The sequence below is a fragment of the Drosophila virilis genome, chromosome 3 (assembly GCF_030788295.1).
Source record: "Drosophila virilis strain 15010-1051.87 chromosome 3, Dvir_AGI_RSII-ME, whole genome shotgun sequence".
Lineage (NCBI taxonomy): Eukaryota > Metazoa > Arthropoda > Insecta > Diptera > Drosophilidae > Drosophila > Drosophila virilis.
In genome coordinates, this window is record NC_091545.1 from 10,381,620 (window position 1) to 10,400,908 (window position 19,289).

Genomic DNA, 19,289 nt, shown 5'->3' on the forward strand with positions numbered 1-19,289 from the left:
AATAATGCTCTTTGATTTTTGCTTGCAACACTTTAATATATATTTAATACTTCACCATTTTATTTCATATATATGTTTGTATACAGAAGGTATATATTGTAATGCATAATTAAGTTGTTCGTATATATTTATGTATATAGATTAATAATGGTAGAGGACACTTAACATGTGGCTCTGAAAATTCAAATTTTCTTTTTATTTTGTTATTACATATTGTAAATCGTTTGTAGGTACTTTGCAATTAACGATCAGCTGTAGCTCAAAAAACGAACAACATCTACAAATGCAATTCGATATAAGCTGAGACGATTACATATATATGTTTTCAGTGCTATAAATATTTGTATTAATTGGGGAAGAATCAGCATACCAATTTTTCTAAACAGCTCACGAAATATAAATCAAATAAGTACGATATCGATATGAAACACAAACGCATATCTATTATATGATATTATAGTTTTTTTTGTTTTTTTTTTTTTTTGGTTTTCAAAACGCGGCAACGGTTAATTTCTAGTTATTGTCCTTGAATTTGGATATTTGTTTTAGCCCCAGAATTTTGGGATTTCCGAAACATTTCGATTTGCACTCGTAATTGACTCAATCTGCAACATCGTCTTGGAGGGCATCGCGACGGCTAGCCTGGCCAGCAGCGCCATGTGGGCGTGGCGTGGCGTCGCATAAAATAAAACCAAAAGGAATACGTGTTTAATAGTGTAAAAAAACTCAAGTCTTTTTAGTGTTAACTAAACTAAAATCGCGAAAATAAAAATCACAAATTGTAAATTGGTTTTCGAGCGAAAACACACGAATTTTTCTAAGCTAAGGACGACGCACGCACACACAAACAGACTCCCCGCATCACCATCCACTTCCTCTTCCTCATCCACATCCACATCGTCGCCAGCATCATCAGGTACTTAGAACCTGGGGCCTGTGGGATCAATGACACCGCCAGGTCCGGGCAAGCCGCTGGGAAAACCGGTCAGATAAGAATCCACTTGACGCGCCGCCTGACGACCCTCCGTAATGGCCCACACCACCAACGATTGACCGCGCCGGCAATCTGTAAAACAGAATATTGAAGGGGTGCGCTGTGTTGCCTTGTGACTCGACCAAGTCAACTTACCGCCCGCTGCGAACACCTTGGGATTCGAGGTGCCATACTGTCCATTGCAGGCCTTTATGTTGCCGCGCGGATCCAGTTCCAGGCCCAGCTCGCTGGGCACCGTCTTCTCGGGTCCAAGGAAGCCCATGGCCAGCAATATTAGATCGGCAGCAAAGTATTTCTCCGAGCCGGCCACCTCCTGCATGCGCCATTGGCCAGTCTCCGTCTTGGTCCACTCCACCTCGACGGTGTGGACGCCCTTGATGTGGCCATTCTCACCGACAAACTCTTTGGTTGTGGTGCAGTACTGGCGCGGGTCCTTGCCCCACTTCAGACGCACCTCCTCGTGGCCGTAGTCCACGCGGAATACCTTGGGCCACTGCGGCCAGGGATTGTCGTCGGCACGCTTCAATGGAGGCTCCGGCAATATCTCAAAGGTGGTGATGCTCTTGGCGCCTTGACGCAGCGAGGTCGCAATGCAATCGCAGCCGGTGTCGCCGCCGCCAATGATGATGACATCCTTGCCTTCAGCCGAGATGATGTCTTTCTTGCCGCCCAGCTGCTTCTTCTGCTGCGCTTCGAGGAACTCCATGGCAAAGTGAATGCCCTGCAAATCCCGATTGTCCAAGGGCAAATCACGAGGCCAGGTGGAGCCCGTGGTCAGCAACACGGCATCATAGCTGAAATTGTTAGAAAGAAGGATTAGCAAGGGTTCCATTAGAATTCCCTTTACTTTACATACCTCTCCACCAACTTCTCAGCGCTGGTGTCCTTGCCAACGTGCACATTGGTGCGGAATTCGATGCCTTCATCGGCCATGAGATCCACACGCCGCTTGACCACTTCTTTGGACAGCTTCATGGTTGGAATGCCGTACTGCAGCAGACCGCCAACGCGATCGTTGCGCTCAAAGACCGTAACAAAGTGTCCGGCACGGTTGAGCTGCTGGGCAGCTGCTAGGCCGGATGGACCTGAGCCCACAATGGCCACACGCTTGCCGGTGCGCGTCTCTGGTATCTCGGCCTTGATCCAGCCCTGCTCGAAGGCATGATCGATGATGGCGCACTCGATATTCTTGATGGTCACCGCCGGCTCCGAGATGCCCAGCACACAGGAGCCCTCGCAGGGCGCCGGGCAAACGCGGCCCGTAAATTCGGGGAAATTGTTGGTTTGCAGCAGCTGACGCAGTGCCTCCTGCCATTCACCATGGAAGACCAGATCGTTCCACTTGGGTATGATGTTGCCCAGCGGGCAGCCCGTCGAGTTGGACTGACAGAAGGGAACACCGCACTCCATGCAGCGGGCGGCCTGCATCTTGAGGTTCTTGCGCACATGAGGGAAATTGTAGACCTCATTCCAGTCCTGCTGACGCTCGCCAGCATCGCGATATGGAGCCGACTCGCGCTTGTATTTGACAAAACCGCGCGTCTTGTCCAGCACACGATCGGCACGCTTCTGCTCCAGGGCCACATCCTGAATGGCTTCCTCGATGTCCTTGATGTGCGGTTCGTGTTTGCCATTGCCATTCTCGATGGCCGCCACCTTGGCGGGCTGTTGCACCGCCTCCTGCTCGGCCATGTCCTTGAGCGCCTTCTGGTACTCGTACGGGAAGACCTTGACAAATTTGGACTGCACTTGCGCCCAGTTATCCAAGAGCTCCTTGGCCACCTTCGAGTCGGTTTTCTCAATAAAGTCAGCCAGCAGCTGCTTCACGAGAGCCACATCCTCGTCCAGTTGCAGCGGCAGCAGTTCCACAGACTCCGGATTGACCTTGGGCTTGAACGAACCATCAATATCATACACATAGGCAATGCCACCGGACATGCCTGCTGCAAAATTGCGTCCAGTCAAGCCCAGGATCACAACCAATCCGCCAGTCATGTATTCGCAGCCATGATCGCCGACACCCTCCACCACGGCGGTCACGCCCGAATTGCGCACACAGAACCGCTCGGCGGCAATGCCCCGGAAATAGGCGGTGCCCTCGGTGGCGCCATAGAGACACACATTGCCCGCGATCACATTCAGATGCGACTCGAAGGGCACGGTGTCGGGTGGTGTGATGATTATATTGCCGCCACAGAGGCCCTTGCCCACATAATCGTTGGCATCGCCCTTGAGGGTCACGTTGACACCGCGCGCGAGGAAAGCGCAGAAGCTCTGGCCAGCCGAGCCCTCCAAAAAGATGTCAATGCTCTTGCCAGCGGGCAAGCCAGCTTCGCCATATTTGCAGGCGATGTGATAGCTCAGGGTCGAGCCAAACGCGCGCTCCTCGTTGTGTATGGGCATCTTGACGGTGATATTGTCCCTGGCACCGTTGAAGATCTGCTGAGCCTGCTCTATCAACTGGTTATCGGCACGCTTCTCCAGCTGGAAGTCCTGCTTGACGGAGCCGCCCACAATGTTGGTGCCCGGACGCAGTTCCAGCGCCGGCTGCAGCAGCAGCTTGAGATCCAAATTGCTGGCCTTGGTGTCCCGCTGGCTGGCCATGCGCAGCAGATCGGTGCGTCCAATCAGATCCTGGAACTTGCGTATGCCCAGATTGGCCATGATTTGACGAATCTGAAAGAGCAAAATCATGAGCTGATGTCGCTCGGCGTTTGTTAACTGTAATACTTACGTCCTCGGCGAGCATGAAGAAGAAGTTGATGACATGCTCCGGCTTGCCGGTAAACTTCTTGCGCAGCACTGGATCCTGTGTGGCAATGCCCACGGGACAGGTGTTCAAATGACACTTGCGCATCATGGTGCAGCCTGGAGCGAAGATATCAAAGATTAGAGAGGATTGTTTACTGAGCGACATTTACCTACCCATGACAATCAAGGGAGCCGTGCTGAATCCAAACTCGTCTGCGCCCAGCAGCGCGGCCACAACCACATCGAAGCCCGTGCGCAGTTGTCCATCCGCCTGAACGACCACCCTGCACGGCCGCAAGCGATCCATGGTAGTGGGAAGATATGACATGGAAGGGAATGCAATGTTAATTAGATATTCCGAATAGAATTCAATGTAATGAGAAGAAATTACGAATGGAGCACAGCGCGGCGCGACGATCGTGCGAGCGAGCAAGTGAGTGGATGGCACCGATCGGTTCGGTTCGTTTCGTTTCGAATTGGATTGGTTCAGATCGGATCAGATCGGATCGGAGCGGATCTTTATCGATATCATTTTGGTCAGTGTTTGGTATAAATTTGACGTGTGTGTTGATGAAAGTGTAAGCAATCAGGCTATGTATATTAATATATATCTCGATCTATCCAGCGATCTCACGATCATTGACTGAATTTTGAGCATGGAACACAGCAGCATTAACGACGACATCGAATTATATGCATGCATATGTGCGTGGTGACATATATATAGATCACTTTCCTTTATCCGGTCAGCCATTTATACTCGGATCTCAGTAACAATCCGCAGCGCGATCGTTCGATCATTTGTCTTTAAACTGAATTCATGCGAGTTAAATCTCAATACGTTTTCCAACGCTGTCATCTGGATAACCAGGCTCTTCAGTAATATGTTTCTTTCATGATTAGTAACAATAGGGGGTTGGGGGGATGTGCCCAGGGGTCTGCTGGTCGGAAACTTACCTTGAGCGTAGATTATTCAAAACAAGTACTTGATGCGTCTCTGCAATGCCCAGCTCCCAAGGCAGTCCGGCATTCTTGATGCCCGTCCAGGAGCTGGCGCCGGTGCCGCCATCATGGCCAGAGATGACAATATGCTCGGCTTTGCCCTGCAAAAATGGAGCTTGACATTTAGGGCATCTATCTTTATTTGTCTAGCAGTTATCGAACTTACCTTGGCTACGCCAGAGGCTACCACGCCCACTCCCACTTCGGAGACCAATTTGACGCTGATGCGTGCATTGGGATTGGAGCACTTGAGATCATAGATCAGCTCGGCCAGATCCTCAATGGAGTAGATGTCGTGATGTGGCGGCGGGGAGATTAGACCCACGCCCGGCACCGATTTGCGCGTCTTGGCAATGTCCTTGGTCACCTTGTAACCGGGCAGCTCGCCGCCCTCGCCCGGCTTGGCGCCCTGCGCCATTTTGATCTGCAGATCATCCGCATTGGCCAGATACGAGGCGGTCACACCAAAGCGACCCGAAGCCACCTGCTTGATGGCCGAACGCCGGCTGTTATTCGGATCCTGATCTGCACGGGAAAAACATGGAAACAGAATTAGCTTTAATTGAGGAAGTGACTCTTAGTGCCGGGACTTACTCAGATAGCGGTCGGAGTCCTCACCGCCTTCGCCGGTGTTGCTCTTGCCCCCGATGCGATTCATGGTTATGGAGAGCGTTTGATGCGCCTCCAAAGAGATGCTGCCAAAGCTCATGGCGCCAGTCGCGAAACTAGAAGAGAGAGAGAAGAGTTAATTAGAGTAAAGATCAGTTGGAATAGAAAGAGCTTGTTACGCACCGCTTGACAATCTCGCTGGCCGGCTCCACCTCGGCTAGGTCAATCTTCTGGCGATCGGTCACGAACTCAAGCTGTCCACGCAGGCAGCACTGTTTGACGCTCTCCAGGGTGGTCTTCTTGAAGGCCTCGAAGGCGCTCAGATTCTTGTTGACGGCCGCCTCCTGCAGGCTGCCAATGGAGGAGGGCTCGTTGATGTGCGCCTCGCCGCCGTGACGCCAATGATATTGTCCGGGATTGCGCAGAATGCGCGTATCGGGTGACACCTTGCCATAGGTCAATTGGAAGCGCTCGAGACCCTCCTTGGCCAGTATCTCGAGGGTAACGCCACCAATGCGGCTCTGGGTGCCGCGGAAGCACTTGTCGATCACCTCGTTGCCCAAGCCCACCGCCTCGAAGATCTGGGCGCTCTTGTAGGACTGCAGCGTGCTGATGCCCATCTTGGCCATGACCTTGGCAATGCCCGTGTCAATGGCCTGGGCGTAGGCGGCATAGATCTGCTTGTCGGTGACGTCCGTACCGATGACACCATCATCGCGCAGCGCCTGGGCCAGTTCGAAGGCCAAATAGGGGCAAATGGCATCGGCGCCATAGCCGAGCAGGACGCAAACGTGGTGCACCTCGCGCGCCTCGGCTGTCTCCACAATAATGCCAACCTTCATGCGCTGCAGCGTCTCGATCAGATGATGATGCAGTGCACCCAGCGCTAGCAACGCAGAAACCGCAACGTGCTCGTTGCAGCCAGCCTCACGATCGGAGAGCACGAGCAGCTGGTAGCCCGCCTGGGCGGCATTGGCGCCCTCGCGGCAGATGCGATCGATGCAATCGAGATAGCCCTGGTAGCCCTCGCTGTACTGGAATGTAATGTCCAGGACCTTGGTCTTCCAGCCACGGTGCGTGTTGCGCTTGAGCAGCTGGGTATCTGGAATGCTCAGTATGGGATTCGGTAGCCAAATGCGATGCACCTGCTGTGCCGACGGCTGCAGCAGATTCGCCTCCGGTCCAAGCGGACACTGCATGGACATGACAACCTTCTCGCGGAATGGATCGATTGGTGGATTGGTCACCTGTGCGAACAGCTGCTTAAAGTACTCGTACGGAATAGGCTGATAGCCGGAGAGACAGGCGAGCGGCGCATCATTGCCCATGGAACCAAGTGCCTCCTTTCTGCAAAATACACAAAGACAGCGATTAGGGCATGCTAGGGATTGAGAGTGAGGATGCACCTACTTGTTCTGGAACATGGGTATCAACAGCATGTTGACCGTCTCCGTGGTGTAGCCGAAGAGCGAGAGACGCGGATCAAAGATGCCGCGCTGCGAGGCTGGCAGCTTGGGTGGCTCAACGATGGGCGTGTTCAGTACATTGGCATTGCGGATCTCGTCCAGCGTGATCTGATGGGCGGTAACAAGTTGAAAATGGGATTAGGCTAACACTCTTTTGGAGCAGCTGTGGAACAAGGACATGCGATGCAACCCAACGTAAAGCAACAAAATTTCTACAACGACTACGCGACTCGGCGCAAGGTCCGACAACTCACCATCTGGATTAGTCCACGTTATTATTATGGGAGCGATTATATCACATTGTGAGCATGGCGGAGAAATGGACAGAGTGAGACCAACAACAATTACAATTACAGAGATTTACGATTATAAACAATCACCAAATGCGTGTCAAGATGTGCGTGTCGAGATGTGCCTGGCGTGTCAGAGTTGGTTGGGAATCGACCTGGTTGGTCGAGCCACGGTACTCACCTTCTGCTGCAGCCAGTCGGAGTGGGGTCGCGACTTGGCTATGCGCGCCTTCAGCTCAATGTCCTGGATGAGCTTTTGCTCCTTGGTGTCCACCAGAAGCATGCGGCCGGGCTTGAGGCGACTCTTAAGCGTCACCTGGGAGGGATCCACATCGTAGACGCCCACCTCGCTGGCCATCACCAGCACGTTCTCCTTGGTCACATAGAAGCGCGACGGACGCAGTCCATTGCGATCCAGCACGGCGCCAATGTAACGTCCATCAGTGAAACTGATCAGGGCCGGGCCATCCCAGGGCTCCATGACGCAGGCGGCCCATTGATAGAAGTCGCGCTTCTCCTGCGGCATTGTGCGATCGTTCTGCCAGGCCTCCGGCACCATGGTCATCACGGACTCGGGCAGCGAACGGTCGCTGGCCATTGTGATGAACTCCAGCACACAATCGAAGGAGCCCGAATCGGACAGATTTGGCTCCACAACGGGATACAGCTTCTTGAGCTGCTCTCCAAACAGCTCCGACTGCATGACGCCCTCGCGCGCCTTCATCAGATTCACATTGCCACGCAGCGTGTTAATCTCGCCATTGTGGGCCAGGACGCGCAGCGGATGAGCTCGCTCCCAGCTGGGGAAAGTGTTGGTGGAGAAGCGCGTATGCACCAGCGCCATATAGGTTTCGAAATCGGGATCTTGCAGGTCCGTGTAGTAGTCCCACAGCTGATCCGAGGTGAACAGACCCTTGTAGACGACCGTGCGATCCGATAAGGAGCAGATGTAGAAGCGTCTGCCCGGCTTGGCCAGTTCATGGCTGGCACGCTTGCGCAGCACAAACACCTGACGCTCAAACGACTTCTCGTCCGTGCCCTCGGGACGGGCGACGAACACCTGACGCGACAACGGCTCCGACTTGCGTGCCACAACCCCGATGGCCTGCTGATTGGCAGGCACGGTGCGCCAGGCGAGCACCGACAAGCCCAGACTCTTGGCCAGCTCATCGAACTCCGACTCGGCGGAGGCGTGCTGAGCTACGTCCAAATAGAAGATGCCCGTGGCATAGTTGCCCAGCTCCGGCAAGGTTACGCCCTGTGCAGCGCTGCGAAAATAAACGATCAACATTAGAACATAATAAATACACTGAGCGAAAATGAGAAACTTTTCAATTACATTTGGACTATTCAAGTTATGCTGAGTCTTGCAAGAAATTAGACGTAGTCTATTTGCATTTAAATAAAGCAGATGCACTGAGAGAAATTGTGCCTTAATATATATATTGATATATTCAATGGTACTTTGATGATTTATACTAAGTTCTATAAACATTCACAGAGTCTTGCGAGTAGTAAATTATATATGCCAAGTATATCTTTTTTCCTCTACATGTACTGGGCTCTACACTCAAGCTTAAATTATAAAGAACATGAAAATCTTATGTTGAGTCTTTAAAGCAATTTATGTCAAACACTTGCTGTCTTTTTTCTTAGTCTTATTAAGCAAATGATAAAATAGATTGATCAAATTTATGTTGATTGAGTTGATGCAAGCTATGCTAAATTCTATTTAATTTCATAATAGAGAATCCATTTGAAATAATGTACCCATAAATATTTGTCAGAGTACGCTGCACTCTATACAATATTCAATTGACTTTCTTTCATTTGTCAAAGCAGCCATAACTTTCTTGCAGTGTATTCAATACAAATCATCGAAGGGGGGCTTTGAAATTGCGCGGCTTTTTATAGGGAATTGAATTAAACGCTTACGCCGTAATTGTCTACCCTGTCGTGTCAGTTGCCATTCATTTATCGCCATTCATTGGGTCTGCGATTGCGTCCATTGCGTCAAAATGACGAAACAGATGGCGCATTATCAGCCTCGGCTGTTTGTCCGTTTGTCATTCAGCGGCGCATTTCGCACGAGCTGCGGGTTGGGAGAGCTCCCGGGTGCCGGGCTCACATGTAGTTCGCGTAACATGTGCTCATGTCTGCGTTTTGCGAACTTGACATTAGAAAAACTTGTTGCTCCACATCCCACAAAAGCCTTGCTCGCCGGCCATTCCTCGTCCCGCTCCCAATCCCAACCCCAATCACTCGGCACGTGCGTGACTGCTGCGAGTTTCAACTTGTTTTCGCAGTGTATTTCACAGGTTTCCTGTCGCGCGACGACAAAATCGTTTAGACATAACAATTAGGCGGCCGCGTCTAGGCGCTAATTTAACAAAATTTATGGCCTTTTGTTTTTGCTGGACATTCTCTTGTTTTTGCTTTAGTCGAGTATCAAAAATATTTCAACTATTTTTAGAATGTGCTAAACATTAGCTAAACTGCTGGAGATTGTTTTTAATTGTCATGCTCTATCATCATATACAAATTAAAGGGTATTATCAGCCTAAATAGCTTGTGTAGCTATAAATGTCCAATAATAATAAATGTATTATACTCAACGCTCGGTTAATGGCCGCAAAACAAGTTAAGTTCAACTTTCTTTCCAAAATGAGTAAGGATTAATCGCAGATTAAATTAACAACATTTTTAAAAATATACGCAGAAGCAATTCAGAGGACAACCTTGATCAGTTATAATTATAATCGCATATCGTTTAATAAATGTAGTTCCAATTTCTAGTAAGAAAATCCTCCTTCTTTTTATAGTACAGATATTATCTGTCTAATCAGAAGCACTTTCGCTTTTGATATTCCCCGAGGGCTTCTCTGTGTATATCTAATCTAAAGGCAAAGTTCAAAAGCAACAAGCCAAATATATAAATATAAAAACACATTATTGTGTAAACATATTGTCTTGTTATAATTCATGTGTCATATTTGACAGACCTTGGAATAATTGCGCAAAAGTAATTACCTGCAAATTGTGCCCAGCCACAACTTTCTACGTAAATATAATCCAAAATTGTCTGATATATATATGCATATCTATATATCTATATGTATTTGGTGAATACAAGTTGAGCGTGACGAGTACTTAAAACCCGTATCGGGCCAGAAAAACAACAACAACAACAACAACAACAACAGCGGCAAAAACGTAAATGGCAATAAAAACAAGCGCAAAGAGAAATTTTGAAATAATTCTAGATGCTTATGGGAATATTCAATGGATGGTGTGCAAACTATTTTTGACGTGCTCGCCTGATGTGCCTGAAATGTTTTATTATATTCATTTCTGTGTCGAGACCGAGCCAATGAAGCAAACAGCGCTGGCAAATACACGAGTATACTTAAATATACATACACACACATATATATATATATATATGTGTATATATATTCAGTTGTAAATAACAAAATAACATGTAGAACATTGTAGGCGAAAGGTGATTGCTTAAATACCCTTACATGCCGGAAAGACTATAGAGCATGTCGGAGGGTATATTTTAGCAGAAAATTGCAATGCATTTGAAATATAACACTTACAACTCCTAGGCCTATTCAAAGTCTATTCAAGTTAAATAAGTTGAGAAGCCTTATCTAAATATTAATTAAATATGGCTATTCGAAGTAACCCAATGATTAGATAAGTTGGCTCAGCTTGAAGAGAACTATACAACTATATCTCGCCCAGTTGTAAGCTTCTGCTAACCGCCTGACTAATGCACTTGACTTAGCTGTAATGCCCTCAGCTATTGTTACAGGGTATTTCCCTTGCTGATAGACAACAAATTTGTATTTCGCGCACGAGATCGCCGCGATATCGCGCACATCGTCAACATGGTTGACGTATGTTATGTGTCCGCTGTTCGAGACATTCATCAATGGCAGCCGGCAAAGCTGTAACTTTGCCAAGTCCGCCCCCAAGCCTCCCTGCACCACTCGGGCATAGAATGTGAACTTACAGAGCCTTGGCATAGAGTCCGTGCGGAATGGAAGCCAAGACACCAGCGCCATCCCCGGTGTCATTGTCGCAGGCGCAGGCGCCGCGATGATTCATCCGTTCTGACAGGGTCTGGGCATCACGTAGAATCTGTGCAAAGAATCAGAGAGTTATAGAAATGAAGATTGTTTATAAATGGGGAATTTACCTTGTGAGAGCGTTTGCCATCGATGGCCACAATGAATCCCACGCCGCATGCCTCGTGCTCGTTCTGCGGATCGTAAAGTCCCTGTTTGCCAGGTGCCTCCCATGGCATCTGCTGCTGCTTCTCCTGCTGCTGCTGCTGCTCCTGCTCCACATGATCTTCGGCTTGAACTTGGCTCAAATTCGAAACATTCGACGCGTTGCTCACAAAGTTATCGTTATCGATATCGATAGCGATATCGTTTTCAAAGTTATTGTTTTGGCTGCCGTTGATGCTGCTATCAACACTTGTTGCACATTCAAATTCGCAATTGTCAGTGGTAATTGGTGCCATTATACGTTGTTACCGTTGCACTTGCTTAAACTTTTTTTGTTTTTCGCTTTGCGTTGCTCTTCGTTAAATATTGCAATTGTTTTTACTTGATTTTTGGTGTTTTCACTTGCACTTGGTTAAACACTTGAATTAGCACAGAAAACGCGGTTGTATTTGCTGTAAAAGAACAAAAAAGAATTAACAATTGTTGTTGTACAACGTGAATTAACACAAATTTTCACTAAAACTTTCTGTATTGCACCAAATTTGCATGCACGCACACCACTACACACATACACATAAACGCATACACACACGCACGCACGCACGCATGCAAATATGCATTTAGAATTATTGCGCTTGCCTCAAATTATTTATTTCACACAGCGCTTGTTGGGGCACACGCGACACTGACGGCTGCTCACAAGCGAATGAGCGACGACAGCAGAGCGCACCGCCGTCTAACCCACAAGAGTGTACGTCTGCCGAGTGGCGGCAGCGCCCGGAGCAGAGCAGATCGACTGTTGCGCTCTCCTACACTATCTAACTCTCTCTCACTCTCTCTCTCGCCCCATGCACTAGTTTTTGCATGCGTCGCTCTCTAAGTAAGATTTTTAGTGCATTTCGCATTGGCATCTGCTTCTTTCTCTGCTCTTCTGCCTATCGAATATTAATAGTCGGCAATTCTCTCCAAAGGCGGAGACAAAGTGCTGCTGCGTAAAAATTATGTGCACTTGCGGCAATTTCGCCAATCTTGACTTGATTATTTCATAAATAAAAGATAGTTCAAACGAGCCACACTCATCACACTCACACATACAAACATACAGTTTTATTAAAGTTGGCGCCACGCCTTCTTAACGTTATCAAATTGTCGAGTACACGTTATTTATAATTATTTATTATCGATCAGTTACAGCACATGTTTATTGCGAGCGCAACGGGCACATTTAAAATTTAAATTCCTATATGCACCGCATATAAACAACATTTTATTCATAAACAACAATTTTAAATGCATTAAGCGCAATAACAAGGACCTTAAATATTGTAATTTATGGTTAAGAGCTTGAAAATGAAAACAAACTTTACGAAACAAAAGTAAATGAGAAATAATAAAAACACACTTTTAATTATATTCATGTATTTAAAGTTTACGTGTTTGTCAGGATTCCAGAGGTAGTTCTCAGATTAAATCAAGGCAGATTAACTGTATAAATATATGGAATTTCTCATTTACTTTATATATGTATGTATATTGGATGTTGGGTTTATCAACCTCAGCTTCACCTAAATACATTAGCTAAAAATGCATTTTAATATTCACATTATTTGTTCGTTAGCATGAATTTATAAAGACCTCTATATATAGCAGATAAATTATAATCATCTATTTATAACGAAATGCAAATTTGTTTGTCACATGGAAAAAAAATTCGCAACGATAAAAATCGCGCAAAATTTTCCATAACACGCGCCGCAGAGATAGAGAAAAAGAGACACGAAATTGTCTGCAGCCCGAACACAGAAGGCGAGGCATGAGAACAGTTTCGATATCTACATACATATGTATGTGTATATACCACGTATGTGTGTGTGTATGTGTTTATAGGTTTCTCTAAAAACCAATTAATCAATGCTGGGGACTAGCGCCGATAAGCGGACAAGTTCAGCGCTCCAGTGGCATCGCCTGCCTTGGTCCGATACGTACTATCAATCCGTCAATCTGTCAGTCTGTCAATCTCGCAATCTGCTGGACTGCTCATAAAGCAGTCAGAGACGAAACCCACACATTGGCAGACTCGTGAATTATACGCTCAATCCGAATTGGTCAAAGTCCCAGCCGGCCGGCAAGAGCACGATCGAACTTATCTCTGCCGGAGGACTACGTCACGCTGCGACGGAGACGCAAGACGGTGACACATTGGTGAAATAAACTCGCACTATATACTCTCTAGACCCTAGACTAGAGAGACCTACGACCATAAACAGAACCGGTTTTTTTTTTGGCAGCCAAGGCGCGATAATATTCGTCTGATTGTTTGTTTTGCTTCTTTCTCTATTTTTTTTTCGGGAGTTCTGCGATTAGTATCAGGTGTCTAACATGTGATTTGCGAGTGTCTGCGGCAGGGGGGGGCGGCGGCAGTATGGCTCATTAACTGCATACCCTGGGCCCAGTCGCACAAAGGGTATGTAGATTTGGCAAATTCTTGTTACTTCAAATCGTTTCGTTTCAATTGGAAGTTAAATACAGGGCAGCTCGTAGTCGAGCTGTCTAATTTTAGTGAAATGACGTGTGCTTTTTGTTTAATTTATAATATTTCTTTGTCACACCTTTGCCGCCGACTCTCCCAGCTCGAAGATAAGACCCATTCCAAGCACGGGTTCGACGGGTTTTTTGGCACACTGAACCTTTCCACAAAGTGCGCAATAAACGTTAGAGGAATTCAGCAAAGATTGATTGGCCCCCAATTGGATTGATTGTATCGGCCAATTGATAATGCTGCACGATTCAAAGGCGTGTTAGCGAGGGGAAGCTGTATTTCAACTAAAAATAGACCAATTTTATGAATGAGAATTTTATAGAGCTTCTGTTTAAATTTGATAAGCGGCCTGCAAGAAGCGCGTGTAGCCAATGTGGGCGTGATGTAGGTCGGACCGTGTACGGAGTCCAAATTGAGGAACAAAAAACGCAATGGAAAAGTTTTAGAATTACTTATAAAAGCGACAACCCAAAAGATAATAGTCACAAACGGGATTTATGACAATGATTGCCTCAAGCAATGATGGTTGATTATCTTTATAGCTAGAGTTAAGATTATCCATTGTATCTTCTAAAGATATGCTTGGAAAAAAAAAACACTTGCTACCAAAAGAAATATTCCTTGTACATAAGTTTGACACTCACGTCATTCATATATATTCTATTTTAAAACTTAAAAACAAGATCTGTCCCATATATATATATATATAGAATCGAATGACGTCTGAAATAGCGCAGCAACTAAACAGAAAATATGTCCAAGACATAACATATATTCTGGCTAGTATTCATTTCTAATCTCGGTTACCTGAAGTAATTGCCTAAATATTTGTATCTTCATGTAAATAAAAAATTATGCCGACATAAGTAAACAGTTCGAAAAACCGCAAACAAATGCACAGACGGGAATAGATACAAGATCTGAGATACACAAATAGTCTGACAATCGAGGAGGCGATGAGGGGGACGAGGGGGACAAACTTCCAGTGCGTCGGTTCAAAGTCCCAGCGATAGGCAGGTCCCACGCCAGCCGCGTGTGGCAGACTCTATATATATAACACATATATATATATATATATATACATGTATCTGTGGCCTATGATATATATTTATAATATAAACAAACGTTGCGATTACGAAGAATTCAACAAGTTTCAATAACCTCGCAGCGTATTAATGTTAAACAATCACAATAATAATATCATTTGCGATAAACAATAAACAAAACAAAAAAAAAACTGTCTGATTTTGTGACTGGGGAATGTCGCGTGTCCACTTAACAGAGGTTTCGTGTTGCGTACAGTAAAAAAAAAAAAGCCGTACGGATTCGTTTTTAGAGGTTTCAATTTACAATCCAATCCAATCCCAAATAAATCAAACCAATCCCAATCAATTTTTAACTATTTACGATATGAAATTGGTAAATGCGCATTATCTGGCTCGACGGGGCTACCGTTGGCTTCTTATCAGACGCGTATTTCAAGTAGTCGCCAGTTTTATTGGAGCTGGCCATGCCCAGTTTTTATGGACAAGTGCTTTATCCGTGCACTTTGTGCACTGTGCAAACTAATAACGGGCAAAGGGAAGGGGGGCGAAGATAGCGCCAATTAAGCTTAAATCCACAAGATTTAAAAATAGTTACAATTTGTTTACATTATCGAGACATTACGACACAAGCTGTTAGCCCCGCCCCGCCCCGCCCCGTCCGCAGTTAATTAGCAAATGCATTGTAATCCATTGAGAAAGCAAACCTTTTGCTTCCATAACAATTTACGGTCCCCGTTGGGGAATTAATTGCGCTTTACATTTAACTTGAATACTGTATATTTTTTGGTATGGCATGTGCGCTTGCATTACACCCAAGTCTGGGAATCCAGACCGAGACGACTTTTTGTTTTTGTAAAAACTCGTTTATGTGTGCTAATTTCTTTTTATATAGTTCTATGTAAGTACTTATGTAGACCATATAGATGCACAGTAAATATATATATCTCATGCATATACATAGAGAGAGAGTGAGAGAGAGAGAGAGAGAGAGATTCATATATTTAGTGCTGTGCTAATAGCAGGTCGGACCCGGCTAGAGGCACGATCTATTCGCGTTCTATTATAAAGTGTGAAAGAGTTAGGACCGATCTTCGATCTGTTCAAGGTTCCGTTCGCTACTTAGATCATTTTTCAAAATCATATTTCTAAGAAATTTCTTTCAGTGTACGCCAGATAGTATATATGTATATCGTGCAGTCTCTATTTATAGACGCTCTGGCCAAGGTGCGGCGGGGCTCCTCGGACCGCTGCGACCGCCAATTAGCCAATGGCAACTGCATTCTACGGTCAATAAACAAACATCGCCGTTTTCCAGCTGGCCCATTTGCATTCCAACGAGGCTCATCAGTTGTCCAGCCTTCAGCTGGGGTACTCAGCTCCATTTTGAAACGTAACGACTCGCCCTTTATCTTTGGGGAATTGAAGGGTGAAGGAAGTGGGTGCGGTCGCGGGCTACTTCAGTGACTCGCCAGCTGACGTCACGTGATTCGATTTGCTAGCATGCAAGTGGAAGAGTCCGAAGCGTGGTAGCGCTTATCAGTGGGTTCGCCGTAATCCTAGCAACAGCGAATCGATCAGGCGCTCCATAGTCGTCCATTGTTATACAAGAGCAAGAGCAAAACATAATGCCATATAAATCAAAGGGCATTAAGTGCAGCGTAAGAGTCAATTAAGGAAATTGGCGTCAACAAATGCACCTCAATCAACAACAACAACAACAACAACAACAATAGCGAGAATAACAAAAACAATTGTACATAATAATAATAGTTTGTTATCATAAGTATTTGTTGCTATTTTGCTTGGCATACTTCAAGCAGATGCTTCATTTACGACGCAATTGGGGCAGCATTTTATCACGTTTTCCGCTGGAAAAATCACTGAACCGTTCACCGAGCTGCCAGCGGTGACTTTGGCGCCCCTCGCCCAACCACAAACCACGTATCCAATTTCTGTCTCAATTCGCCAGCCAATCAACACTCGCACGAGTAATTGGAATAAAACTAAAATTGACTTTGAAGGGCGGCAGCAGCTGGTGCGATCGCAACACCTGTAACTGCAATAAAAACCGGAAATTTGAAATTCTTTAGAAAATGGGAAAAGTTAATAACTAAACATTTCCATATGAAGATTAATTAAATGAATCCATAAAGAATTGTTCCTTTCATGTGAATCCATAAAGAATTGTTGCTTCTGTTCTACGCACAATAACGGGTTCGGCCTTTAACCGGTTTAAGCTTAAATAATATGAAAAGGGATATGCGCTGTGAAGCAGCCATTAGCTTTTAAACGGCTTTTATGCTATTGCTGTTAATAGGCAACACACACACACACACACTCAAGAGGCCCAGAAAGTAGCTGCACAACAAAGACAACATTGTTATCCTTTCAGTTGAAGTGCACTTGAAATCCTTTGGCAGCGTGAAAAGAACTATAAAAATAAAACAAGCGTCGTCTGCAGCTGATTATGTAAGCTTACGTAAAGAGAGCAAAATGAGGGAAAGAGCGAGATGCTGCAAAACGGCTACAGCGCAATAAGGCAGCGACCGAGCGACAGTGAAATAGAGCGAGAGAGACAGAGAGAGCTACTCCCACGTACAGGGTAGCTATATATGTATATGAAAGTGTGAATGTGTTTGTGATATGTACGTGCAGTTGTTTATACAAAAGATAAATGTCAAAGGGCAGTTTGAACTAGTGACGTAGAAAGGTACCAGCAGAGCTTTTACACACCCCCAACGCAAATAACACACACAAACCGTTGCACACAAGCGACATTTTGACGCCTACGTCACGTACATAAGCCGCCGCAGTCAGCGTCGACGCTGTGGGAGGCTGCTAAGGCATGAAAAAACAAATTAAGTTGAGAAGGGCGCACACAGAGGAATGTCAAAATGCTTGACGAAGGATGCGCAAGAAGCCAAATACATATGTACATACGTTTAGCTATGTATGTATATAAGTAAGTAGATACATATGTACACACTGGATCGTTGTCATGCCCATTATGGTTGCTGGGCACACAGTAAGTGCCAGCGCCCCAATTGATGCTTAAAATAACAACAACATTGACAACGACCAACGCACAGAGCAGCAGTAACAGCAAAATCACTGCCATGGCCTGTGCGACGCAATTGCAGAGCTAACCTTACACTGACCTTGAAGCGGAGCAGTAGAGCAGGCTGGCTGTCTGCTCTGGAACAGCTTTGGCGCGCACATGGCAAGATAGCGAAACAAGCTGTAGTTATTGTCGGCGTCGTCGTTGTCGTCGTCGCGTGCAAAGAATTCAAGAAAGCAGAAAGAGAAAAATATAAAATAATAGTCAAGCGAAGCGTAGAACGTTGCGAATAAGCACGCAACAGAGGAAGGGGTGGAGCAGCATAAATATTGTCAAATACATACAGAAGCTGAACGAGCATACACACACACACACACACACGCGCGCGTTTACACAGATAGAACAGTCAACTTCAGTTAGCCAACGACAAGGGCGGTGGACTTGCGGCAGGACGGGTAAAGGGAAAGCTTTGCTTGTGCTATCACAGCGCCGGCCATAAATAAAGAACCATTAAGTAATCACTTCAAATCCCATAATGGGCACACACTGCAGGAGTATCTATTAATAGCTTCCCATTTAATGCTGAGTCCACACAATCCACTAAAGAGTTTCTAAATGTATGCACGAAACTGTCAGCTGTAGGCTGTTACAGCGCCTACTTCATTCTGCTCCCCCTTAATTTACTTCTTTTCACTTCAACTTGTATACATATTTACATGCAAGTGTGTGTATGCGCGTCTGTGTGAAATTTATCGATTTTTGCAACCGCAAACTCCCAATTGGAAGAGTGTGGGTAATCATTATGCGGGCATCGCAGTTTTAATGCACAACATTTGGTTAATAATCAGTAAGTTAATAAAATTCACTTTTGTTTTTAATTAAACTAAACATGGATTGCATTACTTTTCCGTCACACGCTTTTTGTTGGTTGCTGCAGTTAAACTGTTTTCACACTAACCACACAATGAAAAACTTTTTCAGTATATCCGTTTGCTTTTATCACTTCGATTTAGTTTATTTTTTCAACGTCCGATGGATTCAGAATGCGACTGATTCCTTCAAAAGACCGAATGAGAATGAACGAGCGCCTAGGACGAAAGTCGCATTTTCATACGCTGCAAAGAGCGACAACTTCCAGAGCGAGAGAGCGAGAAATTGTACTGAGAGCTTTTACTGCCAAGCAGATGTTACGTATAAAAAGAGCCGACCAACGTAATGGGCACAAAATTTTAAGCGGCGCTTTGTATTTCATGCCATATGTCAACTGCCTAGAAGCATGTGTTAATAAAAAGT

At 45.9% G+C, this 19,289-nt stretch overlaps 1 protein-coding gene across 2 annotated transcripts; it reads right to left on the reverse strand.

Annotated features, from left to right (window-relative positions):
• Positions 1-701: 701 nt before the first annotated feature.
• On the reverse strand, positions 702-19,072 carry LOC6622079 (uncharacterized). Of its 2 annotated transcripts, none has more exons than XM_002046989.4 (14): positions 18,900-19,072; positions 11,320-11,805; positions 11,134-11,261; positions 7,294-8,380; positions 6,767-6,930; positions 5,540-6,703; positions 5,342-5,472; positions 4,914-5,272; positions 4,703-4,848; positions 3,920-4,029; positions 3,729-3,862; positions 1,851-3,670; positions 1,130-1,788; positions 702-1,066 (listed from the first exon to the last, which is right to left on the reverse strand). In XM_002046989.4, exons 2-14 carry the CDS (start codon positions 11,647-11,649, stop codon positions 921-923), a joined length of 6,378 nt encoding a protein of 2,125 aa, XP_002047025.1. In that variant the 5' UTR covers positions 11,650-11,805; positions 18,900-19,072; the 3' UTR covers positions 702-920. The 2 variants fall into 2 exon arrangements, with proteins under 2 accessions (XP_002047025.1, XP_070064218.1); XM_070208117.1 differs by lacking the exon at positions 18,900-19,072 and adding an exon at positions 11,993-12,077.
• Between the last annotated feature and the right edge of the window lie 217 nt (positions 19,073-19,289).

Coding starts and splice junctions, on each gene's coding strand:
- LOC6622079 (XM_002046989.4), bottom strand. CDS start 11,649: ATGGCACCAATTACCACTGACAATTGCGAATTTGAATGTGCAACAAGT. Junction 8,381..11,133: donor GGACTCTATGCCAAGGCTCT/GTAAGTTCACAT, acceptor TTATTTTCGCAG/CGCTGCACAGGGCGTAACCT. Junction 6,931..7,293: donor CCGACTGGCTGCAGCAGAAG/GTGAGTACCGTG, acceptor ACCGCCCATCAG/ATCACGCTGGACGAGATCCG.